This window comes from Vigna angularis, chromosome 8 (assembly GCF_016808095.1).
Source record: "Vigna angularis cultivar LongXiaoDou No.4 chromosome 8, ASM1680809v1, whole genome shotgun sequence".
NCBI lineage: Eukaryota > Viridiplantae > Streptophyta > Magnoliopsida > Fabales > Fabaceae > Vigna > Vigna angularis.
The window spans coordinates 32,508,178-32,535,869 of NC_068977.1; the positions used below are offsets into that span (position 1 = coordinate 32,508,178).

Consider the following 27,692-nt stretch of genomic DNA (forward strand, 5'->3'; position numbering starts at 1 on the left):
ACTATTTATTTAAAGTTGTTATATTATTATTATTATTATTATTATTATTATTATCGTTGAATTTTACCGCGAAAGTTTAGGTATAGAAATGGGAAAGTGAGTGATGGAGTGGGATTCGTAGTCAACTTCTTGGGGCACGACCATAAACGTGATTTGGAACCAAACCAGATCTGATTTTGGATCCACGTTTTGCCGAAGCCGCGTGTAGATAAGTGCTTATGCGGCAGAGAAAAAAGCATATAATAAGATGAGTGAGAAAGAGATGGAATGCATGTACACTATTTTGTTTTTTACTTTTAAATTTTTAATTATTACAAGAAAAATTGTAAGGAAATTGCGGAAGATTCTTTTTATTTTAGTTTTTAGCTATTTTCTATATGCTAAAAGGAATTTTGTTAAAAACGGTAAACAATTATGTTATAGTGCGTTTAGAAAAATTAAGAAAACGTTTGGTAGAAGACTTCTTTCTATGTCGGAATACGAAATTGTGTTTTATGATATGTTTGGTTTACCTTTGCAATGCAAGGAAACAAGTTTTTTTTGGGAAATAACCTAGTCATATATATAAAGAGATAAATAGATAGATAAATATATTTATGTGGAAAATGAGAATCTAAATTTTTTAGAAGTGGCAAAAATGAGTGAGTTTAGTGGACTAGTATAGCAATTCAATAAAAAAAACAGATTGAAATGACATTTTCAACTTGAAAGTCTAACACACAACACATCTTGTTAAAATTAACCTTCCAATATCATTGAAAAAAAATTAAATATAAAAGAGTTATCCTTAATTCAACGGGACATCAGACATGTCAGTCTGCTCCAGATTTGTCTATCATGGCTAAAAACTTGTTAAGTATTTCAATTATTACTGTTGCATTTGAATCTATTTTAAGCATTGGTTCAAAGATTTTTAATAAGTATATAAGTCGTTTATTGCCAAGAAAATATTGAAGCAATAATTTATACTTACACTTAAAAGTACGAGTTTTATGAATTTAGATTATTATGTTGATGAAGATGGAAGAGTGAAGGAGAGGAGTTCTTCTAATATTGCATCTAACCTTGAAAAGATAATTTATGAAAACTAATCAGAGAAATAATGATGGGACTGATATATCTTTTAGTATTATGATGATAGAATAATTGTATAAACAAATGACATGTTTTTATATATTATGAAAATTTCAAATATACAAAAAGATGTTATATTTAAATAAGTGATAAATCATTCAAATACAATCAAACAATTTGTTTGACAAATTTCAACTAGCTTGTCAACCAGACAAGTCAACAGTTTAGTGGATCGGATTGTAAAATTCAATCCGTTATTAAGTAGCATGCTTAATCTATTTTTTACCTACCAAAATTGAATCGAACTTAAATAAAATTGACTTACTAATTTTGTTATCTAGTTAGAAATAAATAAAAAGTTATTAGAAAGACATATTAATATTCTTGTGAAGTAGTTTAACGTAATAATATGTCATGAATACATGAACATATATCGGTATTTACGTCAATACGTTAATTTAGTTCATAATCTTTTGAGTGATTTAAAAATTGATTGTTTTGATAATTTTGATTGATTTCAGTGTTTTTGTATTGTAGAGGAATTTACGAGTTTTCTAGTACTATAAGTTGAGTCATAAAAATGGTTAAAACAATTAAATAATTCATAAGAAAAGTAAATAATTCATAAGAAAAGTAGCTGAATCAAAATGTAAAAGTAAAAAAATGTTGTTTCTCTCTCAAAACCCTAGAAAAAATATATTTGAAGAACATCAAGTTGTTGGATAATTTAAGTTTATTGTAAGTAGAAAAAATATTTTACTTCCATCAATTTTTTTCATCGGTTTCAATTTTGGACAAAAATTGTTCTTTTTTTATTCGTGTTTTAAAATTGTAATAACATATTTTTCTATTATATTTTTAACCAATGTAATATTTTATATAAGTATTTATCGTGTCAGTTAAAGAGAAAAATAAAAAATAAAATAATAAAATATATAACCATTTTATCACAATAAAAAATTATTATATTTTTCATTTCTCCCAGGTAATACTAATAAATATATAAAAAGGGAATATCCAATTATTAACTTTATTGTATGCATTGATATAAAGTTCCAAAAAAATGTGTATTTTGTCTCGTTCCTTTTCATTTTCGGTTTAACATTAATTTTCATTTTGCTTTCTCGAACTCTTGATGACACGTTTATGATCGTGTTTTTTGTAATAATGTTATGTTAAATCACTCGTAAATGTGGTTATTTTTCACAGCTATAATAATCTATAACGAAATATATTTGTTTGTACTTGTCGTTACTACTCAAATTCATGTTTTGTAATTGAAATCAAAAGATTTTTATTAATAAAATACATTCCTTGAATTGAAAATCATATTAATAACTTAAAAACAAATAACTTTAAGTGTATTGGAATAATTATATCAGTTCTTAAATTTTAGAAATTCCTATTTATTAAAATTTAATATCAAAATCATCGATGGAACAAATTGGTCAAATTCATTATTGGAGATTTCAACAATTGGTAATTTACAAATAAATCAATAGATGATGACAATAAGTTGTCTGAATAACGATTCTGTCTTTGTATTGATTTAGCATTGTTCATATTCTTCTAGTCTCGTGAGAATCTCTAAAAGCCTGTAACATTGACTTGGAACAACATCACACGTGAGAAAGTAATTGAATAAATTTGAGAAGATTTAAAGATAAATTTTGTTGTTGCTTATTTGAGTGGATTTGAAAGTAAATTTTTTTAATTTGACACATCAATTAAATCCTATACTAATTCTCACAAGCTTTACTTCTAAATTGACTCTTACTTACCTCCAAATTCACTCAAATAAACAAAAAAAAAATTACCTTCAAATTCTTTCAAATTCATTCAATCACTCTCCGTCAAATCCAAGTGAACAAAGCCTAAGAGTGATAAATCTTCTTAGTGATGAAAAATATTTTTTGACTCTTCTAATTTCATTGTCAAGTGTTTTTTTAAGTTTTTTTTTGTGGCAGGAGAGTTTAGGTCAATGTTGTTGATAATTAAGAAAGATATAAATGTATAATGTTATTTATTTCATGTAAGATAAAAATGATGTAATTGGAGAAGTTTGTTAACATTACTTTGTAACTCGTATAGAAAATTAATAAAGTGTAATGATTTTATATGGATGTTATATATATTAAAATTACACTTAATTTAAATATATTTTAAATCCTAAAAAATATTTGTGAAGATATTTTTAACGATCAATTTCTAATTAAGATAGGATTTTTATGGTGACATTTTAGTAATTCACATTGTAGAGAGAACAATTCAAACATTACATTTTCATTATTTTTTAAAAAAAATTTATTTAATCTAAACACATTTTAAAAATATTTTTATTGCATCACTTTTTTCTTTGTTATAATTTAGGATGATAACGGTTGGTTCAGAAATTATTCATTATTTGACTTGTAAAAAAAATTTAATCAATATTTGTCTGATATCTATTTAAAATGAGTTATAATTTTTTAAAAACCTATATATATATATAACATATTTTATACTCTTTAAAAATAAAATCTAAACAAGATTTAAAAAAATATAAAATAAAATGTAAATTAAATTTAAAATTTTAATTAAATTTAATCTAATAAAACATAAATTAAACTTTAATTAATAAAATATAAATTATATTTTAATTTTAATTTTTTATGTATAACTATACTTTCATATATGAATAATATAATCTTATATATAAATGAGTATTAAAATATTTATTATCAATTATATACTAATAATAAATATTTGTATATATCAACTATTATCCACATATATTTATAGACATAAATATTTTTGTTATCCTTAATCTCTAATCTCTAATTATAATTATTGTGATAAGTGTGTTCTCTTTGTCAGGTTTTCTTATTGCATTCTTATTTTCCATTGTGTTCAGTAAGAGGAAGAAGATAATGAATAATAGTTGAGTTTGGTAGAAAGCTCATTCTATATCATAACATGATTTGGAAAGGTTGTTTTGGTATATTATTATGAAAATATTGTTTTAGAAAACATTTTATATTTTGTTTTGGAAAACTTGTTTAAGAAATCATGTCAAGTGTTCTGAAGAGTTTGTTTTAAAAAACAAAAAACTTTTTATAGATGTTAATTTCGTATGTTTTTTAAAGTTTGTTCCAAAATCCATCTACACAAATCTTATTTTAGAATTTTTGTTCTGAAATGTTTCTGAAAGTAATCTGGAAGTCACCATTGAAATATATCATGCAGGGCAGAATCATTATTTTAAACTTTATGGGAGTGCATATTGTGATTATAAGGGTTCATGAAACAAAAAGCCTAATTTTTTTCAGCAAATTGATGTGGGCCATCTAGCCCACAATTTTGGTACATTTCCTCCCTGTACTAGCGGCCATATACTTATTTATGTAGAAAAACACAAATATAATAATTAAATAAGGGATGCCATGTGAGAATTCGTTATTGAATTATCGGACATAAATTAAATATAGACAAAATCCATATATACTTCTTATTAATAATTTAGTTATGAAAAACAAATTAAATGTTAAATAACAAAGTATATCAAATAAATGATTTTTTTAATTAGTGTAATTAATCAATTTTGTACCGTAAGAATGTCTATTCAATTACTAACGATCAAATATAGTTCGGATTATCTAATCAGTCATTAGTGAACCGACCACCAAACAAATTGGACCGTGATTAAACCAACGTTAATTAAAACCTCATTCCAAAACTTATAAATAAAGATTTAAGGTAAAAAAAAATACATGAATTGTATTTACTATTGCATTAATTACTAAGTGTCAATAAAGTGACTTTGACATGAAATATCTTCTACATGTACCATATCACTTATTTGGACCAAAGACTTAATATAACATTTGAACTTTAGATGACAAAACACAAACTTAGACCATTAATCTTAATCTAATCCTTGAAACAAATTTAAATTATTTTAAGTCTTTCATAAAATGTTTATTTTTATTTGACTTTCCATTAAAAAAATTCATTTGATTAAGTATACGTTTTTTTTTTCAATTTAATTTTGTCGTCAATCCACATTGGTTCTTTCTATCTAAGTTTACATTAACAATTTTTGTCCTTTGAGTGTAAAATGACTAATTTCTAATTTCGTTTTGATTTACAATGTTTAAGCAAAGAAATTGAATACTACTCGAACTAACAAAGTTGAAAAATGAGAATACTAATATAGTTAAATGTTTTTTAGACTAAATAATCATTATTTTATGATCAATATTTATTTGCAACTTGATATGAGCTTATAATAATTATAAGTTTGAAACATGAACTGCAGTGTCTCAGGGACTGGACCAAACCCAAGTTGAACACATGTATGGCAGATGTAAGAAATAATAACATAGGAGAACAAAAAATTAGGAAACGTTTTCATTTTTGTCGTATCCACTGGACCTTATTATTATGTGTATTATGTAACACTATTTCAACTTTCTATATACTACAGTACTATTGGACCATTATAATTTTTGGCCGGCATTAAATTGATGCTGATTGCATTTCTATTTTAAATTATTTTCATCACCACAACAAATAATAAATAATCTAATGTTACCCTTTTATTAACAACAAATTAAAAATTAATATCATGGATAGTATGAAAGTCTTTGGTTTTCTATCATCAAACTATTATGCATAGTTTATTAATTTTTTGTAACAATTGTTTGAAAATTATGTTACTAACATTTTTTATTATTTTTACAAAATGCCCACATAACAATGTACATTTCAATTTTAAAAAAAATACTAATTTTTTTTACTATACTAAATACTAATTATTTTTGTTAACAATGTATTGGATTGTAGTTATTAATAAAAATATTAGTATCATTTTTTACTGATGTTAGCCTTATCATTAGCTTTATTATTTATAGAAAAAAAATTATATATATTAATATATAACTGTAATTAAGACGTTATAAAAATTTAATAAAAAATAATTTTATAATTATTTTGTCTATATTAATTTTTGTTATATAATACTAAAACTATTTTGAAGGTTACTTGTATAAATTTTCATTGATGTTAATAATACTAATAATCTTTAAAGAAAAATGATATTTTGACGCATAGAATTTTTATATATATTATTTTTATTTTTTATTTAAAAAAAATAAAAGAAATTATTTTCTATAACCATTTTACTTTTATATGGTGCATAAATGTAAACTTACCGTTATTTTATAGAAAACTAAAATGCAATCGATAACACCAAGTAGACGATCACCAAATACTTTACTAGTTGATTTCAAAATCATGACACAAAAACCAAAGAAGGTACAATAAATGAAAAGAAGAATTCATAAACGTTGTAGTGGTGTATGTGTGTCGTAGAGACAAGTAGTGCAATACCTTTGAAAATTGGTACTACAATGTCGTAATGTAGTGTCATCTTAGATGTTGAAACATTGCTTCACAGAGTGAGAGAATTTATGTCTAAAATTGTCTAAATTCAAAATAACATACTGTATATATTTTTTTATCATCATTAAAAAATAGATACATATACTTATGGGTAGAAATAAAGTCTCACAAAATAAAACAAAATATAGATTTATATACACATAAGATACATGAGTGATATCACAAGCAGACAATATTTTACTTACTAATAAGAAAATATATAGATATGTGTATATTAAACTCACACAACAATGCTTATATGTGTATGTATTTTCTCTACTAAATATATATATTTTTATAATAATTATTTACATAATACTTGTAAACTAATTTGATTGTAAAACTCGAGTCACCATACTATAAGAAGTATGGTTTTTCAAGAATGAAAAACTAAAATATACCAAACTCGCAGAAAATTAAATGTTGAATGAAGTAATAATATAGATTAAACTAACATTTTTCATATTTTAAAATATTTCATTCAACAAAGTGGTTTATAACTATAAATTAATTAATTCCATATAAAGAACAAAATCCGTGAGAACTTAAATTAATTTGATTGTAAAACTCGAGTCACAAAACGGACAATATTTTATTAATGAGAAAATATACGGATATACATGTATATTAAATCCACACAATAAGAAGTATAGTTTTTCAAAAATGAAAAACTAAAATATACCAAGCTCCAGAAAATTAAATGTTGAATGAAGTAATAATATAAAATTAAATGTTGAATGAAGTAATAATATAGATTAAACTTACGTTTTCAGTATTTTAAAATATTTCATTCAACATAGTGTTACCGTAACTATAAATTAATCAATTCCATCTGAAAGTAGAAAACACTATGAATTTAAATATTTTATTACTTTGATCAAATCCGAAAGTTAAAGCTAGAAAAAATCATTTTGAAAGATTTTTCCTTATCGTTATTGTGCTTTTAGAATGTCAATAAATAACTGTAATTCAAATTAAAACCATGGTGATCACCAAATTCACAACAAAAATCACATATTAAACCAGAAACATTTAAACATGTAATTCAATTCTCATATACCTTTTTTACAATTTAATAAAAAATTTCAATTTGAGCATTAAATATATAAATACTTTTCTTCACCCATATTTTTTACCATTCACTTTTGTACAAACAATATCTATAAAAAAGATCCTCTACCAATTAAAAATAAAATTAATTTAAAATATATATACAAATCTCAATTCACATATCAGTTTTATAAATTTAAATTAGACTTAAAATTTATTTCTAAATATATTATTAAAATCGAATTATGTTATTAAAATTGAATTATATAGTCTATTATAACTAAATTTGTGTAAGTTGAATTCGTTATTATTATCTGTAAAATCATCCGTTAAAAAAATTACAAAAACCTTTATTGCATCACAAAAGTGTTAAAATTCAGATAAGAAATAAAAATTTACAATTTTTTAAATAAGAAGTAAATCTTGAAAAAAATAATTAGGAGAAGAAAGTGAATAAACTTATTAAGAAAATAAAAAAGTATACACATGAGTAGAGCAGTGGGACAGGTGTACAGGCTGCACAAACACAAATTCAAATATGCCTTTTGCATGCAAGATTTGGGTTAACAAGTTAAATTACCTCATAAAAGTTAAACTGAATTGAAATGATGAAAAAAAAAGATATAAAATATTGAGAAGCAACACAACACAAACACCTATAGCTTTGGTCCACCACCATCACCATTCACCACCTCAATTCATCAGCAGAGGTAGCAGAGAAGGAAGGGACAAGAGAACGCAGCGTACCCTCTAAACCCTTTACAAGCAAAACAACAAACAACACACACCCTCTGTTCCCAGGTGTTTTTTTCTGTGCTTTTATTTTTATTTTATTTTTTATTTTTTAAATTCTCATTCATTTGCCGTTTTAATGGGACCCCATTTCCCCCTTTCGTTCCAGCAGAGCCTGGAAATTTGTTCCGGGGCGTAAATGCCAGATCTCGATGGCAATTGGCAATTGGGGTTTCCTCTGAAAAATTCCCACTTTGCAAAAACCTTTCTTTTTTGTTTTTTATCCTCTGTTTGGTGAAAATTAGTGCCGCCCTTTTCGTTGATTGGTTCTGGGTCTTTGGGGTTTTCTGCAGTGGCTTTGGATCGGTGATTGGGAAAATCTCGATAAGCTTTGGTGTTTGCGGTATTTTCTGGGAACATCTCTCCTAGGTTTCGTTGTTTTCAAGGAAGAAAAAAAGTTGACAAATTTATTGGCTTTGGTTGCTGAAGATTTTTTGTTCTGGAGGAAACAAACACTTATGCTTCTGGTTTTGTTTCGGTTTTCTATTTTATTCAGGTATAATACAAACACAAAGGTGGCATAATGCCACCACTTTGTTATGCCTGATACGAGGTAAGCTTTTCGATTTCTCTTCAACATGTTCACTTTTTTTTTTCTTTTGTTGGTTACAGTGGAAATATGTATTGCCTTTTTGTTTTTTTTCGAAGTCTTTATTTTGAATGAAAGCTCTATTTGTGTTTTGGTTTTTCTGAAGCTTCTTGTGTGTTTTTGTTTGGGGGGTTGAGTTTAGGTTGGCAGGGGCTTGATAATGGCAGACACAAATTCAGTTGAAGTGATTTTGGATTTTCTGAGGAGGAATAGGTTCACCCGAGCTGAGGCGGCTTTGCGTAGTGAGCTCAGTAACTGTTCTGATGTGAATGGTTTCTTGCAAAAGCTTACATTGGAAGAAAAGGACTTGCGTGGCGGGTTGCACAATGATAAGGGGAAGCCTGTTATAGAAAATCATGGGTTGGATTCTCGTGACGGTGTTGAAGTTTCTAAAGAACTGATTGTGAAGGAAATAGAATGTGGGACTGGTAGAAATGCTGCTGAAGAAAGCAAGTGGAAAACTGTTGCTCCCACAGGGGAAAGGAATAAGTCTGGTGAAGTGGTTGGAACGAGTGAAAAAAACTTTACCTTCTCAAAGAGTTCGGAGGATAGTGTGCTTGATTTGTACTCATGGAAGTTTAATCCCAGCAATGGTCCTGTTGAACCTTACCAAAACGATAGTGGGAGTAGGCCTAGTAATGCTTTGAAGGCCCCGATATCTCAGCAATCAAAGTATCAAACTGGTGAAGTTCCTGCTGCAACCAACAGTAATGTGAAATCTGGGGAGGGGGAGGTAAATAATGTACCTGCAGAAAAAACAACCTTGTGGCTTGGAAGTAGTGGTAAAGCCTCTACGGAACCAAAGTATGACCTTATGCATAACAAAGAACCTAAGGAACCTGATCTACAGCTCAAATTTAATGCTTCATCTCTTAAAGATTGCTTGACAGATAATCATTTGTCAAGAACTGATGAGAATATGAACTCATCTACAGATCTATGGAAAGATTGTTCTGTGAAGACCGTTTTCCCTTTCTCAAAAGGTGATATGTCTACAAGCTACAACGGTTCAACTTACTCTGACAGACAAGAGGATAAGAGAAGGGCAGAAAACGGTGATGTTATGACATCAATAAAAGAGCAAGTGGATGAAGTAGGAAGAGCTCTTTACTTAGGAAAGTTGCAAGGCAGTTCTGGCAGCTTAAATTTTCCTCTTGAACTGGAGAATCCAAAAGAAGAGTTTCCTAGGCTTCCTCCTGTAAAAATCAAGTCAGAAGATAAGCCCTTGACTTTTACCTGGGGAGATAAGTTTGAGTCTGACGGCCTGGCTGCGAAACTCACTGGTGCCGACAACTCCTTTCTTATAGGGTCATATTTGGATGTCCCTATTGGACAGGACATTAAAACTACTGGTTAGCATTTTACTCTAATTGTTAAGTTATGAATTTTCGTGGCATTTTAATTAGTTGTTTACTCTTTGAGTCAAATTTTCTGTTTCATTTGTTTGTTTATCATGCTGATAGTTTTACATGTTCAGTGATGATTTTCGTCTTTTTTGCCTTGTATATGTTCCTTTAAGAGTGTTCCTATTTGGCTTCTTTATGGTATTAAGTTTGTATGTTTGACAAGTGTTGACACATCTGGTTTTGGACTATTCCTTACCATTTTGCCTGCTGTTAAAGACGGTAAAGTTTATGTTTGGTGTGGCTATGGTCATTGTGTTGACTTGACTTAATTCAATGGATGATTCGTCCAATTCATGCTATGGATCTTTTCTGTAAATTTAAGTTCTCTTGAATGTTCATGTGATTTGAACTCCTATTTCAATGATATTTAGTTTGTGAAAATAATTAGTTGCCTTAATGTCAATGATTTCATTTGTTTTTGTTACAAATTGTATTGATTTGAACGAAGTAATTTAAACATTCAATATTATCGTATTTTATCGTCTGAAAATTTTTCTTTGTCCTTTATCTGTTTCAGATAGGAAGATTTTCCCTCTGTGCTAAATGGCAATGACATTAATGCTTTTACTTGGGCTGTTTTGCCAGAGTTAAGATAAAAAATCTGTGCATATTCAAATATTTGACTTTTTCATATATTTTGCAGGTGTGAGGAAGTCTATAGGGGGCAGCTGGCTGTCTGTAAGTCAAGGGATTTCTGAGGATACATCTGATCTTGTATCAGGTTTTGCAACAATTGGGGATGGGTTGAGTGAATCTGTTGATTATCCAAATGAATATTGGGACTCTGATGAATATGATGATGATGAAGATGTTGGGTACATGAGACAACCCATTGAGGATGAGACCTGGTTTTTGGCACATGAAATTGATTACCCCAGTGATAATGAAAAGGGGACGGGGCATGGAAGTGTTCCAGATCCTCAGGAAAGAGGTCCAGCCAAAGATGAAGAGGATGATCAATCTTTTGCTGAGGAGGATTCTTATTTCTCTGGTGAACAATATATTCTACCAAAAAATGTTGAGCCGGTCACTTCAGATGATCCTATTGGTCTAACAATTACTGAAATGTATGGAAGAACCAATGGTAACGATGTAATGACTCAATATGATACACAACTGGTGGACGTTGAAGAACTGAATCTGATGCATATAGAACCTGTTAGGCAGGGCTTTGTCACTCACCAAAATGATCTCATCATGCTGGGAGATGGGCGGGTTCTGAATCACGGTGCGAGGCCACGAATTGAGGACGTAGAAGATGATCAGCATGGTTCAGTTAGATCAATTGGAGTGGGGATCAACAGTGATGCTGCTGATATTGGTAGTGAAGTGCATGGAAGTTTGATTGGTGGTAGTAGTGAGGGGGATTTAGAATATTTTCATGATCATGATACTATGCACAGTGGCACCAAACACACTCATCAGGATTTGGACAAGAGTTCTTGTAACAAATCAGTTAAAAATAACAAGAAAACTGACAAGAATGAATCAAATAAATATGTCATAGACAGTGATAAAGATGCATGCTCGCAGATAAAAACACATCCTGATGGGAACTTTTCATTTCCCCAATCTCTTAGAGATGGCCAGATGATTCAGGCTGGCTCCAGTAAGCCCCTATGGACGAGTAATGGTAATGAAGATGAAACCGATGACTGTCTTAATGCCTTTGTGGGCTCTGATGACATGCTTTCATCTTGGAGGCGGAAGAGTAGTGATTCTTCGCCTGTTAAAAGTTCTAGGGATGATAATAATGCTATCGTGGTAAGATCCAGAAACTCTTCTCCAACTACAATCTCAAATTATGGGTATACTGATGGAGAGCATGCTAAGCTAGAAAAAGATGAAAAGGTAAGTGTTGTAAGGGAAGATGATATAGGTGCATCACTAGAGGATGAAGAGGCAGCTGCTGTGCAAGAGCAGGTAAGGCAAATAAAGGCTCAAGAGGAAGAATTTGAAACCTTCAATCTAAAGATCGTACACAGGAAAAACAGGCATGTGTTAAATATATCATTCTTACTATTTTTGTTAACTCAAAGTAGTTGAGGAAATTAGCACTATAGATTCTTTAATGATAGGCATTATAGAAGTTTAAAACTATTGAAATATGGTATTAGCTTTGTGAATCGTTCCATTTTATTTTTAACTTGACAACTATTCATTCTATCTCTCATCACTGGTGAATTCCTATTATATTAATCGATTTTTGTGTCACATTACAGACATCTTTGTGAAACTTTAGACACATGGACATTCGTAATAGTAAATGCAAACACCATTTTTTGAACATTTGTTTTGTTAACAATGGAAAATAAACATTTCCATGACAACAAATCCACTATTTCCCTTTTTGAAATCTCCACTACTTTGTTAAAATTTGGAACAGGGTATATTTTATGATTTGTGTGAAAAACATGCATTATTTGTCATTCTATTGTACATCTCTTTGTTCCTACATGAATAGTCATGAAATTAACTCAGTCAAGATGTCTGTGTATAATAATGCTGTCTTCTTAGTTGGCTATGCTTGATCATTTAATTGCATGCTCTAGACTTGTTGATAATTGTTGCAAATCCCTGAAGTTGTTTTAATACTGTTATGCATACAATATAACATACATGTCTTTGTCTTGACAATTCTATCAAACATTTTGTTTAGGTGGTAAGATTCTTCCCCCCTTCCCATGGAAAAAGTTATGTGCTGATGTATACAGAGCTTTATAAGTGTTAATTTTTGTGCTGTTAGGAGGCCACAATGACATTGTCATTTTGGATACTATTATTATGTTTCAAAGTCGGCATTCTTCTTATCATCGTTCCATGTTATTTTGGACCTTTTTTACATGCTATCTGAAACCAATTATTTTTGCTCAGAACTGGCTTTGAGGAGGACAAGAATTTCCATGTTGTTTTGAATTCCGTGATAGCTGGGCGCTATCATGTCACCGAGTATCTTGGATCTGCTGCATTTAGCAAAGCTATACAAGCTCATGACCTGCACACAGGCATGGATGTTTGTGTTAAGATTATAAAAAACAACAAAGACTTCTTTGACCAAAGCCTTGATGAGATCAAGCTTCTTAAGTATGTCAATAAGCATGATCCTTCAGACAAGTTCCACCTTCTAAGATTGTATGATTATTTCTATTATAGAGTAAGTGATTTTGGATATGCTATTCTTTTACTTATTATCATCAAATTTTTCTTTCAATCAATAGTTGATTTATGCATGTCTGCATATTTCTGGGTACTTTCTACTACTTTCAAGAGTCTACATCACCCATGAATAGGTGTTAGTTTATAGTGGACGCTAATGGTATTTATTTGTCACTTTCTGCATATTTTTGAGCACTATGTAGCAATAACACATTTATTGATTTGTCATTTTTAACTAAAGCCACTGAACTTAATGTTTGTAGCTCTGCCAAGTTGCATTGATTTCCAGGATATGATGTCTTAGTATAACTATCTTCTCTGTCTTGAAACTTTGAAAATTTAAATCATTATGAGGGCCTAGCCTTTTTAATCTATAGTCAAAGTGATGTCGAGAAGTATCTGTCATCATCTGACTTTACTATCCCTCGGAATGCAGGAACATTTGTTAATAGTATGTGAGTTGCTCAAAGCCAACCTATATGAGTTTCACAAATTTAATCGAGAATCAGGGGGGGAAGTTTATTTCACGATGCCAAGGTTGCAGGTTTGTGGAGTGCTGTTTGTAACATGATCTATAGTTTTCATCCTTTCTGCTAATATAATAGTGTCATCATAAACACATTTCAATTATCTGTGCAGTCAATCACCATTCAGTGTTTGGAGGCACTTCAGTTTTTGCATAGTCTTGGACTAATACATTGTGACTTGAAGCCAGAGAATATTTTGGTTAAAAGCTATAGCAGATGTGAAGTGAAGGTTATTGATCTCGGAAGTAGTTGTTTTGAGACAGATCATCTTTGCTCGTATGTTCAGTCCAGGTCTTATCGTGCTCCTGAGGTTATTCTGGGGCTTCCATATGACAAGAAGATTGATATCTGGTCACTTGGATGCATCTTGGCAGAACTTTGTACTGGCAACGTAAGATCAATATATGGATAATGTTACTCATATCAAAATGCTATGAATTTTTCATACTTAAAGTGTTCCAAATGACCTGTGAGAAGCACATAAAAAAGGTGTAAAATGTTTTGTACTAGATTTTGTCGAAGTTGAGTTTGCCCTGCAATCAACCACATTATGGTGGTTGGTTCAACTTTTGGAGTAATAATTGAATTATTAGCTTCTTAGGAGAACTTTTGAAAAAAAGTGGTTATTTTCCCCAAAATATTATATTCCAAATATGTGTTCAAAGCAAATAACTATACGTTTAAATCTCCCTAATGATGGGATCTTTGAAACCTGATATAAAATCTCTTCTGTTGAAGTGCATTTTCTTCTTTGTTAAATTCAAATACATGCATACTGCTCTCTTTCCTCACTCAACCATGTGTGATATAGGTCCTCTTCCAAAATGATTCCCCTGCTACATTACTTGCTCGGGTCATCGGGATCATTGGCCCAGTTGATCAAAGTTTACTTGCCAAAGGACGGGATACATATAAATACTTCACAAAAAATCACATGCTTTATGAACGCAATCAGGTGAGATTTTTGTTTCTAATTTTCTTAGTATTTGAAACAGACTTGTGGTAAGCAATCTGAAGTCTTGATGCTTGCTTGTCTTTAAAACTAAGATTCCTATGTTTTTAACAAAGTATTTTCTACCATCTGAAACTTTGACTTTTAACTAAACCAAATGATATCGTGTGATCTACACCTTGGTGATCTCACCTACTACAGTACTTCTACCATACTATTTATGCTCTTGCAATGCTAAATTCAATTACTGCCATTACCCTTTTGCGTTCCACTTTCTTCAAATAACTTGACAGTACTATTTGTTAATGATACACAGGAAAGCAACAGGTTAGAATACCTGATTCCAAAAAAGACATCATTGAGGCATAGATTACCGATGGGAGACCAAGGCTTCATCGACTTTGTTGCTCATCTGCTCGAGGTTAACCCAAAGAAGCGACCTTCTGCGTCCGAGGCCCTGAAGCACCCATGGTTATCATACCCTTATGAACCAATATCATCTTAAAAAATTTGCAGGTTTTTCTGTCTTCTCGGTGATAATGTCCAATTACCCTAACCGGGTAAGTCAAGTTGCCGAAAGGGAAAGACACCACCATACATGCTTGCCGCTTTTCATTATCTATTTTAGAGATGATATGGAAAGAGTTGTGCACTCTCACATTCCTGCATGATTGATGATGATGCATTGAAAGGTGTTTGATTTTGTGGGCAATACTTGTCTTTCCCATCAATGATGTAATTTAGCATGTAAGATGTAATGTTATTATGCTGTTGATTTCTTTTCCTTGTTTGATCTTGTTGAAAAGGGAATGCTTGAAATATTGATTGTACATGACGTGGGACAATTCATTTAGTCATTAGTAGTATTTTTAGCATATTTGGTTTCACGTTGCGGATGTCATTTTTAACGTTGATCAGAAGCTAGTTGATTATAGCTTCTTCCCCTGAGTTTCCAAACACGCAGTTTTTGACATAGCACTTATTAGTTTTTTCATGGGGTTTGATTCCACAGTTGGAAGCACCAGTTTAAAGAAAAGCTGGTGGCAACGTGAGACTCACTTAAACAATTTTCCTTTACCTTGTGTTGGAAGCAACCAAACATGGTGTTCATTTGGTTTAGTGGTAGCAAATGAGTTCAACAAAGTGTGATCTGTCAATGGCTTCTGCAGGAATGAATGTGGTAATTAAGCATTTTGGTGCCTTTGGAATGAGTTCAACTTCTGAAGTTGCTGTTCCTTTGTTTTTGTTTCTTGTGATTATCTTCCATCATTCTTTCACCGACCTACGTGTTCTTGTTTAACGTTATTTTCTTTGTAAATATTCACCTTGCTGTATAATGTCACTTTCAATGTTTTTTTCTCTTGAAAAGTAATCCTTGATCATAATATACAAAAACAGTGAAAGAAACACACTTTCAATTATGTTTATTTTTAAAATATTTAATTTGGTAACGAAGTTGAATAACTAATCATACTTCATATTTGTCTAAGATGAAACTGTGTAACATTCATAGTTAAAGGACTAATTTTATTATTATTATTGAAATTAACGAGTCATTACTTCAATATCGAAAGAGAATTAAAAAAACATATGACAGTGACGAGCAAGACACATTTAAAAAATATAATCAGTGCCTATTTATATGGAATATGTTATATATCTTTTCAATGCCATATAATTTCCATCATTACATACTTATTTAAATAATTGAGATTAATTTTAAATTAACATATTGTTATAGATTATTAATTATCCAATTAATCACTTTATCACAAATTTAAATAATTTTCAATTAACAATATCATGATACAATAATTAACTTTTTATAAGTTTATATTATTGATTTTATTATACATTATAGTCTAAATTTAAAAAAATTATGATTTTGTTTAAATATTTTCTGTTAAAAGAAATTCATATTTTAAATTCTAAACTATAAGGAGATGACTAAGATAGAGAAGGCAATTTCTTCATATACAGTCTAAAATACATTTCTTCATTTTGGATTTTTTATTTTTGAATTACATAATGCAAAATTAAAAAATAAATTTTGAATTGTGTAATTTATAAGTATTTTTTTTAAATAACTTCTAAATTGTACAACCTAAAATAAAAAAAGAAAAACAAATTTGTGGAAGTGAGGAGGAAAGTTGTGGAGGTGCAAGAAGAAACTGCTTTGAGAGAAAATTCTCCAACTCAACGTCTCCATGATAGTTTCTTTCTGCACTTATATATTTTTTTTCTTGCACCTATATAAAAAATAAGTTCTCATTGTGCTATTTTTGGATTATGTACTTTAAATTGTACAATTATTGTTGACTTTTGAATTGACTTTGACTGCATAATCTATAAGTTAGTTTTGATTTTCAAATTGTGGAATCCAAAATCTAAAAGTAATTTCTGAATTATGTAATCCGAAAGTAAAAAAATACTTCCAAGAGTAAAAAAGCTTAAAAAGAAATAGCTTATAGATTATACAATTAGGTAGTTATTTAACTTTCAAATTGCATAATCAGAAAATTACTTTTTTTAATTTTATAAACCAATTTGTTTTCTAAATTCAGATTACATAAACAATAAATCAGAATTTTAATTATATGTGAGCGTATGGAGATGCAAGAAGAAGCTCTGTCTGTGTTTATTATTTCAATAATTGCAAGTGTAATTAAGAAAATATAGAGGTGCAGTAAAACAATTTCTGATATTCAATTCAAAATTGACTCCGACCCATTAGCCCATTTCTAGTCCAACACTCCTGCTACACTGCTTTACTTTCTATTACGTTTCGGACAGTATTATTTCTTCACATATATCCGCCGTTAAAAAATTCAAAATGGAGCAAAACCCGCCGTCGCCGTCCTCCGACGAACAAAAGCCTTCTTTATTCCCTCTGTTCGCAGCCTCCTCGTCTCTCCAAGCCACCACCACTTCTTCGAATCCTCAATGGCTCAGCAACTCTAGCTTCACCACCAACATCTCCGTCATAAACGATGCCGTTGCCTCACAACTCAATCGCGAAGCGACGCTATCGCCGCCACAAAATGACGAGGACGACGAAAATCTCGCTGAGGCGCATCCTCTCCCTTCTCGGTACGAGATTCTCGAATCTTCTGAATCCGACGGTGGCGGAAGGGATAGAGAGAGGAGGAAAAAGAAGAAGAAAAAGAAGCGGAGGCGTGATTCATCTGCGGAGAGAGGCGGGTTCGACGGTTTCGGTTCGCGGAAGTCGCGTGTTCGAGTTTGGGCGGATTCAGAGAGCAACGTTACCAAGGATTATTACTTTGATTCTCACGGAGATCGGGATAATCTGGCGTTTGGATGCATCTATAGGTATTTTAGGTGGAATATTTTGAAATGGGATTGAATTTAATGATTTAGTTGTTGTTGGGCGCTAATGGCTTCTCAGTGATTGCTTGGCCTGTATTTATTTATATGCATTTGTGAAGATTTAATGTTTCGTTATATTTAGTGAGTTTTTCCAGTGTCTCAAAGGGGACTAAAGAGGAAGTTTGGGTAGAGGTTGAGTTGTTGTAGCCTAAAAATTAAAGAAAATTACTTGTTGAAGTAGAGGAAGAAACGGGGTAGGCAATTACTGTCGTTGTTGTTCTTAGACTCCAGAAATTTAGGGATTCAAGTGATGTGGCACAAAAAGGTAGTTTAGTTCTTGTTAAACCTTGACATCTTGATTACAGGTTCTCCCTGCTTCACTGGCTTTACAAACTGATTGTGGGTTCATGGTTATTATATTTTGTTTCATTAGCGATGAATGACAATTCTTTGTAAATACTATGCAGAATGGATGTTGCCCGATACAAACCTTACAATCCCTTGAAACTGTCTGGGCTACACACTCGAGGTTTGTATTGGTGGAATAGGAGCGGTTCACTGTTGGATAGAGATGGTGATGTTGATGCACTAGATGCTAAAATGAAGTCTGCTGGTCGTTACTGGTCTGGAAAGTATATGGCTTTGGAGAGACATAAGAGCTTTAAGCGTATTCATCTTGTTGCTTCAAAATTGTCTCCTGTCACTATGCAAGATGAGTTTATACCTTTATCTGAATCAGATGCTGGGTCATCTCTTGGAGCTGTTGACAGTGATTCTGTCTCCAAAACTTTGACACCTCTTGAAGAATCTTGGGAAGATGAAATGTTAAACAAAACTAGGGAGTTCAACAAACTAACAAGGGAGCACCCCCATGATGGAAAAGTTTGGTTAGCTTTTGCAGAGTTCCAAGATAAGGTTGCAGGGATGCAACGGCAGAAAGCTGCTCGATTGCAAACTCTTGAGAAGAAGATTAGCATTCTGGAGAAGGCAGTTGAGCTCAATCCAGACAATGAAGAGATATTGCTTTGCCTTTTGAAAGCTTATCAGATGAGAGACAGCTCGGATGTGCTAATTGCAAGATGGGAAAAGATACTTTTGCAACACTATGGTAGTTGTAAGTTGTGGAGAGAATTCTTGCTGACAGTTCAGAGAAATTTCTCCAGATTCAAGGTTTCAGAGGTCAGGAAGATGTACGTTCATGCAATTGAAGCTCTATCTGCTTCATGCAGCAAGCACTCTAGGCAGGTTCTCAACATTTATGCTTTATCCTCTTTATTTGTTTGTCCACAAAAATGAATCTTTTCTGTTTATATAATGTATTTTCTTCTTTGCACATGTGATGTTATTTTTCTGTTTAGTGAATAATCTGATTCCATATTTAGTTGCACTGAAAACTGAAGGAGGGATCCTGTTCACCTAGCAGCTACTTTTCTTTGACTTTTTACTTCCCTCTTAAAGTGGTTGGAATTTGAAGGCAAGGGAATTAATGGTCTGATAATAAAACTTATGTGCAGTCATTTTATGTGCTGTATGAACAAAAAAAAGTTGAAAAATCCTTCCATTTTTTATTTCATTTTGAATGTGTATAAATTAGTTTCTTTATGCATCATAGGTCACGTAGTTAATATGTTAGAACTAAACAACTTGACATAATTTGCGTGACTGTTTTCACTTTTCAATTTAATTTCTTGTGAGCTCCTGAAATTGTTCTAAAAGGAAGCAGAATTTGTTTTCAGCAGGTCCCTCAAGGTGCTGATCCTTCTTCATCAGATCCTGCAATTGTTGAATTAGAACTTGGTCTTGTGGATATATTTCTTAGTCTTTGCAGATTTGAGTGGCAGGCTGGTTATAGAGAATTGGCCACTGCTTTATTTCAGGCTGAAATAGAGTTTAGTTTGTTTTGTCCCCCTTTGCTGCTCACTGAGCAGCATAAACACAGACTGTTTAAGGATTTTTGGAAAAGTGGTGGTGCTAGAGTTGGGGAAGAAGGGGCTCTTGGTTGGTCCACATGGTTGGAGAAAGAGGAGGAAACTAGGCTAAAAGTTATAAACGAGGAGCTCGTACGTGAAAGCGATGAGGGTGGTTGGACTGGTTGGTCAGAACCTAGGTTCAAGGATAACGAGGATGTTACTATGGTTGAAAATGAAGACAACAATGATATGGTTATGGAGGATACTCAAGATGAAGAGGAATATAATGAAGTTGAGACAGAAGTTGATACTGAGAATCTTCTGAAGATGCTGGGTATTGATATCAATAATGGGGATGGTGAAGTTAATGACACTGCCACTTGGATCAAATGGTCAAAAGAAGAGTCTTCTAGAGATTGTGAGCAGTGGATGCCTGTTCGTAGGAAATCAGGTAGGACCATCTGTTGTTGCATTAACTATTATACTTCTCTCTAGATGTACTTTTTGTGTGTCTATGGCTTTTCATGGATTTTGCTTTATTGCTTTGAAAGACAATTTAATTTCATTACAAACAAGCTGTTTATACAAGTGTGCTACTTAACCATGAACAGATACAACCTCTAGTGAGGCGCAGAAAACAGATGAGGATGACCAACTCTTGAGAGTTGTATTGTATGAAGATGTGAATGAATACCTATTCTCTCTACGAACAACAGAGGCTCGACTATCTTTATTGTCCCAATTCATTGACTTCTATGGTGGGAAGATGTCTCAGTTGTGAGTTTTCTAATGTAGATACCTTTTGTGCACCCTAGTTGATGGTAGGAATCAGTTTTTAAAAGCTAGGATGGATTAGTATGTGTTCTAGTATATTACTTGGCTTGGAGTCCATGTGCCATGCGGACAAAGGTTCAAAATAGTTGGTTAACAAAAATGTGTGTTGCTAGAGTCACAAATGCTTTTAGTTGTTCAATCCTTCTGATGTAATTTCTGGCTTATACTTATTCGTGTTATTTGAATTGAGGCCCTTGCTTTTGTATCTTCTTTCTTTTGTAGGTTTTGCTCCAACAGCCCAACAATGGCATACAGTATCCGTAGTTTGGAGAATCTGCCAGATTCTATGTTAGAGAAGTTGAAACGCATCCATGAAGTTTTGACTAAAACACAGAACACTCCTACTGGTTTTAGTTTTGAATTCCTATCAGACAGTTTCTCAAGGAATGCTGATATCATGAAATTTATACGGAATGCTGTTTTACTTTGTTTAACTGTTTTTCCACGTAATTACATGTTGGAAGAAGCTGTTCTTATTTTTGAAGAGCTATATGTTACAAAAATGAATTCTTCTAACAGTATGGTTACACCGTGTCGATCTTTAGCAAAATCTCTTCTGAAAAGTGATCGCCAGGTATTGATTTTCTTTGCTCTCTCTCTTGCTCCTTTTATATAAGATAAATAAATGTGTTTTTAGCAACTATAACTATTGAAATGTTGTGATATAACTAATTTGGTATTTTCATTTATTATATCTCTCAATATTTTTCAAAATTTTCTTCGCAAGTGCTTAACTGATATTTCTGAAATTTGAATTGAAAACAATATATGATTTATTTCTGTTCTGATGGTTTAAATTGCCGAGAAGGTCTCATGGAGTGAAAAGAGAGGGCCAAATGGAATAATTGTAGTTTGTTGCGATGATTTTACTTTATATAATACTTTATATAGTAGTTTTGGGATATAAATCTTTATAGGATAAAAGATAATCATATTCTTGTTCGAGAGCCGTAATAAGTATTTATGGAGAGAATATAATGATGTTGTACTGGTTTTAATGTTTAGAAGAGAAAAAGGTGCCTATATAGACAACTTTTGTGCATGAGCACAAAATACAAGTGTGGTATCCAGTGACTAGAACTAAATGGTAGCTTGCTGCTATTCTATCCTTTATGAGGAAATGACCGAAGAACTATTTTTTTTTCGGATTAAAATTTACATGTGATGCTATTAATCTTATTCTTTGTCATGATATGTTTGCTTCTCAGATTATTTTATTCTTGTTTTTTGGTCATTGTAGGATCTATTGCTATGTGGTGTATATGCACGAAGAGAGGCTACTTATGGTAACATTGATCACGCAAGGAAAGTGTTTGACATGGCACTGTTGTCTGTTGAGGCGCTTCCTGGGGTATGCATATATTTACTGCTTCAATATCACTTTTTATTTTCGGATAGAGATTTTTTGCTAGCTCTTTTTTTGTGGCAATTTGAAACACATGCTACCCTTTGGCTACATGACCCTTTTAATAAGATTTATCTATCAGATATCGCTTTCTGTCTATTGTTTTCTGTTTTTTCTGTAGGATTTCCTGACTTCTTTTCCCGTTTTCAATTATCTCTATTTTAACAAGTCTTTTTAAGGAAAAAAAGATACATGAAGTGTGGATGTTTGCTTTTACATTGTGTTTGGTTGGAGGGGAAAAGAGAGCAAGTTAGGGCAAGGTTTTTTCTAAAATTAAATTGTTTGGTTCAAAAAGTTGGAGGGATGGGAAACAAGGTATTCAGTACCCTCCCCTTTTTATTCTCTTCTCCAATATTGGAGGAATTTGAAGGGGAGGGAAAATACTTGAAGTTCCTGGATTGTAACTGTCTAAATTATCTTTAGTGTGAACTTCAAATACTTATGCTTAATGGTTTCATTCATCAATTGTAACAGCATAATAACGATTTTCTAATTTTTCCCCACCTTTGAAGTTTGAACTAAAGCAAGAGTGGGTACATTATCCAATTAAAGATATGGAGGATGCTAACCTTCACATAGAGGTGAAATAGTTAGCATGCTGTGCATATATTTACAGTCACGTCCATTTGTGCATACAAAATTGTAGCACTAGCATTCTTATTTGTACTTGCATGTGTGTATAGTCTCTAAGATTTTGTGTTCGTTTGTTTAATTTTACACAAAAAAAATGGGTCATATGATACAGTTTTTGTTGTTGTTTTTTAAGAATAAACTATTTTTAGCTTTTGAGAAAAGCATTAAAACAAGTTTCTGATCTTTTTCAAATCTTACATAACGTGATTATAAACATTTTTTAAAGCAAATCTTATAATTAAACTTTAAAAAAAGCACAAACTAGCAGTCGCTTTGTTTTTTAATTAAATAACTTTAATACATATTTTTTATGTCACAATTCTGCCTGTGTTTTGGATCTTTTTTTATGATTGCATTTCACTTTAATGGAGTAGGAACTACAGTCCAATTCTCCTCTTCTATATTTCTGGTATGCTGAAGTGGAGGTTGCAAATAACACTGCCCATGGTAGTGAATCTTCATGTCGTGCAATACATATATTATCATGCTTAGGAAGTGGTACAAAATACATTCCCTTTAAAAGTCAAGCATCAGGTGTGCAACTCCTTAGAGCACATCAAGGATTTAAAGAAAAATTAAGAACAGTATGGTCATCTTGGGTTCGTGGCATAATAAATGACCAGTCTGTAGCTCTAATATGTTCTGCTGCACTGTTTGAGGAGCTGACCACTGGATGGGATGCGGGTATTGGAGTTTTGAATCAAGCTTTTTCAATGGTGCTTCCAGGTTATGCCTCTTCAGTAATGGATCTTTTTAGAAAACATGAGACATTTAAGTCAAGTGTGATCTATTTTAAAGTTCAATTAGACAATCTTAATTTTTCTTAACATTATCTAATTTTCCCCATCACAGTCTTTGTCATTTGTTGGCAACTAATGGAAACTATAATTGTACTATTCAGACGTCCAAAACTTCCAAGTCTACATCTTGAACATGATGTTATTTGTAAAATTAAGTAAAAAATTTAGGTTGCTCACTTGTGGTGGTAGGATTGCATGGAATTTTGATATTTGGTATATCTTGATGCTCTGTTGCATGCCTATTCCTCCTAAACGTTGTTATTTCAGTTTGACCTATAGATACATTAATAGATGTTTTCTGTATCTTCACTGGAAAGGAATTTAACACGATCGCAATTGAAAAATGGTATTTAATAAATAATATTTCCGTTGGCCCAAACGCACAGCAAGTGCAATGCCATGTACTAAAATGCTCTGGTATAGTGTCCTGTAGAAGCATTTTGTATTTCACCTGTCTTTGCTGCTTCATGAGTGGTACTTATGATGTTTATCTAATGCTTGCAACCTGCAGAAAGAAGAAGTCAAGGTTATCATCTTGAATTTTTGTTTAACTATCATATAAAGATTCTTCAAAGACATAAGAGAGAATCAAGTCTCATGAAAGTTTGGGAATCCATCTTGCATGGTCTCCAGATATATCCCTTCAGTCCTGAACTTCTAAAAGATTTAGTAGAGATCGGCCATTATTACACCACATCTAATAAACTGCGGCGGATTCTAGATGACTGTTGTTACAAGTATGTTTCTTTCCCGTGTAGCTTCACCATTTTTTCAAAGTATAGAAATTTCAAGATAATAATATTAGAAGAGTGTAACTATGAAAGATTTTAAAATGGTTGCTCCCCCGGGTTAACAGGCACAAGTTAATTGTCATTTCTTGGGGAAGATGTAGACAATTAATGAAAATTGTAACTTCTATATATCCCACCAGTGAATTTAATCTTAAAATTAGACTTATGTTACTAGTGTGATGCATGTTTACAATTTTTAATTTTTAAAGAAAAATGACATTCAAAAACTATTCCAGAAACTTGATGGGAAATATAAAGCGCAGTCCTTTTTCTTTCCTGTCATATCTTGTTTTGATCCCAAAGGAAGGAGCCCCTTCTAAGGCATTATACTTTCTCACCCAGCCTAAAACATTTGGCGAAATCAAGAAATTGGTTTGTTACTTAAGTTTTTAGTTTTTTACTTCCAAGCATTACACTATGATGTAGTAAAGAGTGCAAGTGGGGTGTATAAAAACACTTCGAAGGTTTTTGTACATCAAAAGTCCTGTTTCTCAAAATGATTGACCCCTATCTCTAAAGCTATTCTTCCCCCTCCCCTTTTTTTTGGTTTCAAGTAATCTGTTTCTCCTTCTCTTTTAATAGCAATATCGATATACAAATCACTTTTTTCTATGAAATAAATATTTTATATCCTGTTATTTTAGATTCCCGTTTCCTTTTTATCGCTGTTACAGTTTTACACGTGTTTTCTGTTTCCGCGCAAGGATACGTATGGTAATTTCAAATATTCAGTTCGTTTGTGCAGATTTTCTCGAATATCAACTAAGCAATAATTTATTCTTTTGTGGTACATTCTCAGGAAACCATCTGTAGTTCTCTGGCTTTTTGCGTTGTCATTCGAAATGTTTAGAGGTGGTTCAGAACACAGAATCCGAGGATTGTTCGAAAAGGCATTGAGTAATGACGGTCTTAGCAGCTCAGTTGTACTGTGGCGTTGCTACATCATGTTTGAAATGGAAATTGCAAATGATCCTTCTGCAGCTCGTCGTGCCTTCTTCCGGGCTATCCATTCCTGCCCCTGGTGAGAACTATGTTTTAAATGATTGAATGATATTTCTTTATTAAATTGAGTTTGCTACAGTCGAAGCTGGAAACAATCCACTTGGGTTTTTAGAGTTGGAGTGTCGTGTACCTCAGTGGTATAGCCCAGAAGTACAGAACAGGGTGAAAGAAAAAAGCATTTACCGATAAACTGTTTTTGGGGAACAATTTACAAAAGTTGGTGATTTGCATGAGAATTTTTTGGTTACGCCAAAGTACATGGCAATATATAGGGTTGTAATCTTGTCTCCGTTCAAGCTGCCAACACGGCTTTAGAGCCTGCTGAAATGTGACACAGAAAGTTGAAAGAGTTGGTTTTTTAGTTGGTGACTTCATAAGGAAGTTGGTAAATATTTTAGCGACACATAATCATATTTAGTTGGTTTTTAATTTGTGGTCCCCAAATAGTGATGATATTTCAGATTGGTACTTTACGCAACATAAAATAAACAATTAATCCTGATTAAATTTAACAATCTATCATTGGCAGTAATGTTAGTTTTCATGAAAGCATAATTGTGTCCTGGTTTAATTAATTTATTTTAGTTTCTTTTTTATTTATTCTAGTGTATATCTTCCATGTCCTAGATCAATCTCCTTGGCCTGCTAATAGTAAGCCTCTTTCAAAATCTGACAGATTACAATTTTGTGTCACTTTTGTCTGTTAGTTTACGGGCCACCTGATCCTGTTAGACTCTCTTATATAGCCTGTTTGTTTAACAAACTCGGTTTAGAGAATAAATCACGAACTCTAGTTTTTTCTTTTTGAAAAATAAAATAACATTTTTTGGTATCAGGCAGACGTTTCAAATGCATTAGACACATCAGTGGATTCACCTTAGTTATCTTCAAGATTCTATCTACCCTAACGATGTTATTTTGGAATCCATACCTGAAAACAGGAATCTTCTGGAACTAACATTTCCCAGAAGTGTGATATAGATTTAACAAATCAACAAAATGGAAATTTTCTATTAGGCAATATTACCTTGTGATAATTTGAGATCTCAAGTTACATTTACAAGTCTGACACCTTTTGTACTGTATATACACATTTGTTCCTATTCTTACTATATTACTATTATTATTCGATCATTATTAATGTTAATATGCATACCAGGTCAAAAAGGCTATGGTTGGATGGTTTTCTCAAGCTTAATTCTGTCCTTACTGCAAAAGAGCTATCTGATCTACAGGAAGTTATGCGTGATAAGGAACTGAATCTAAGAACTGACATCTATGAGATCCTTCTGCAAGAGTCATGACATCTACACTCCCAATGCTGCTTAGTATTATGTGAATTTGGTACATTTTTTAGATTTAGTTTACTTGCATGGTTACAGCTTGTAGAATTGATACGATTGTAGTAGTATAAGTGTACATTTATGGGGATATCTGAACTTGCAATGCACTTGTAAATAAACATTGGAATTGAAAGGAAAACTAAATATCAGAAACCTCAGGTTGCTAGCTTATGTTTGTTCAATTGATTTCCTAAATTAAAAAAAAAAAATAAAATCAGTTGATAGCAGTTTGCTGATAAAACGTTGGATCGGTGCTCTAGTTTTGATTGATCCACAGGAAAACTTGATGTGCCTCATTCAATTTTTATTCTTTTTTTTTATATATAGAAACTTTTAAATAAATTTTAAATTACTGTGAAATTGAGATGTTATACGATTTTAATATTTTAAACGATAAATGAATATATAATTTTAATATATCATAAAATTAGTAAATTAGCATAATAATACTAATAAAAATTAATATTTATACTTAAGGAACATTTTCGATTAGCTTTCCAATTTTTTTGAAATGTCTTTTAACTAATTAGGGTTTTATCAAATTTGTCTTAATTTGGTATGATATATGTCTGTCTCCAGACTGAATTGATTATTTACATATCACAAATTATGTATTATTATAATTAATAAATATTAAACCAATTGTTGTACATGCTGAGTTAATGCACGCCACGTATTGT

At 31.6% G+C, this 27,692-nt stretch overlaps 2 protein-coding genes across 6 annotated transcripts; both read left to right on the plus strand.

The window, feature by feature from the left end:
• The first annotated feature begins 8,159 nt into the window (after positions 1-8,159).
• LOC108345616 (uncharacterized) lies at positions 8,160-15,854 on the plus strand. 3 transcript variants are annotated; one of them, XM_017584241.2, is made up of 10 exons: positions 8,160-8,346; positions 8,631-8,680; positions 8,834-8,890; positions 9,069-10,278; positions 10,976-12,326; positions 13,207-13,486; positions 13,925-14,032; positions 14,128-14,406; positions 14,827-14,970; positions 15,284-15,854. In XM_017584241.2, the coding sequence occupies exons 4-10, from the start codon at positions 9,087-9,089 to the stop codon at positions 15,470-15,472; spliced, it is 3,543 nt and encodes a 1,180-aa protein (XP_017439730.1). In that variant the 5' UTR covers positions 8,160-8,346; positions 8,631-8,680; positions 8,834-8,890; positions 9,069-9,086; the 3' UTR covers positions 15,473-15,854. The 3 variants fall into 3 exon arrangements, with proteins under 3 accessions (XP_017439730.1, XP_052722829.1, XP_017439731.1); XM_052866869.1 differs by having other exon boundaries at positions 8,631-8,890; XM_017584242.2 differs by lacking the exon at positions 8,631-8,680.
• Positions 15,855-17,750: 1,896 nt separating this feature from the next.
• Positions 17,751-27,183, plus strand: LOC108345693 (uncharacterized). Of its 3 annotated transcripts, none has more exons than XM_017584376.2 (10): positions 17,751-18,297; positions 18,762-19,539; positions 20,031-20,655; positions 20,816-20,981; positions 21,261-21,612; positions 22,279-22,389; positions 23,451-23,802; positions 24,388-24,613; positions 25,467-25,688; positions 26,829-27,183. In XM_017584376.2, exons 1-10 carry the CDS (start codon positions 17,801-17,803, stop codon positions 26,971-26,973), a joined length of 3,474 nt encoding a protein of 1,157 aa, XP_017439865.1. In that variant the 5' UTR covers positions 17,751-17,800; the 3' UTR covers positions 26,974-27,183. The 3 variants fall into 3 exon arrangements, with proteins under 3 accessions (XP_017439865.1, XP_052722907.1, XP_017439866.1); XM_052866947.1 differs by having other exon boundaries at positions 23,736-23,802; XM_017584377.2 differs by having other exon boundaries at positions 20,034-20,655.
• Positions 27,184-27,692: the final 509 nt, after the last annotated feature.

What these genes read in the sequence shown, in the direction of transcription:
- LOC108345616 (XM_052866869.1), top strand. Translation starts at nt 9,087, where the DNA reads ATGGCAGACACAAATTCAGTTGAAGTGATTTTGGATTTTCTGAGGAGG. An exon ending in TCACGATGCCAAGGTTGCAG is followed by an intron (nt 14,033 to 14,127) that starts GTTTGTGGAGTG and finishes TTATCTGTGCAG; the next exon opens with TCAATCACCATTCAGTGTTT. An exon ending in TGCTTTATGAACGCAATCAG is followed by an intron (nt 14,971 to 15,283) that starts GTGAGATTTTTG and finishes AATGATACACAG; the next exon opens with GAAAGCAACAGGTTAGAATA.
- LOC108345693 (XM_017584376.2), top strand. Translation starts at nt 17,801, where the DNA reads ATGGAGCAAAACCCGCCGTCGCCGTCCTCCGACGAACAAAAGCCTTCT. An exon ending in GCGTTTGGATGCATCTATAG is followed by an intron (nt 18,298 to 18,761) that starts GTATTTTAGGTG and finishes AATACTATGCAG; the next exon opens with AATGGATGTTGCCCGATACA. An exon ending in TTTTTCAATGGTGCTTCCAG is followed by an intron (nt 23,803 to 24,387) that starts GTTATGCCTCTT and finishes TGCAACCTGCAG; the next exon opens with AAAGAAGAAGTCAAGGTTAT.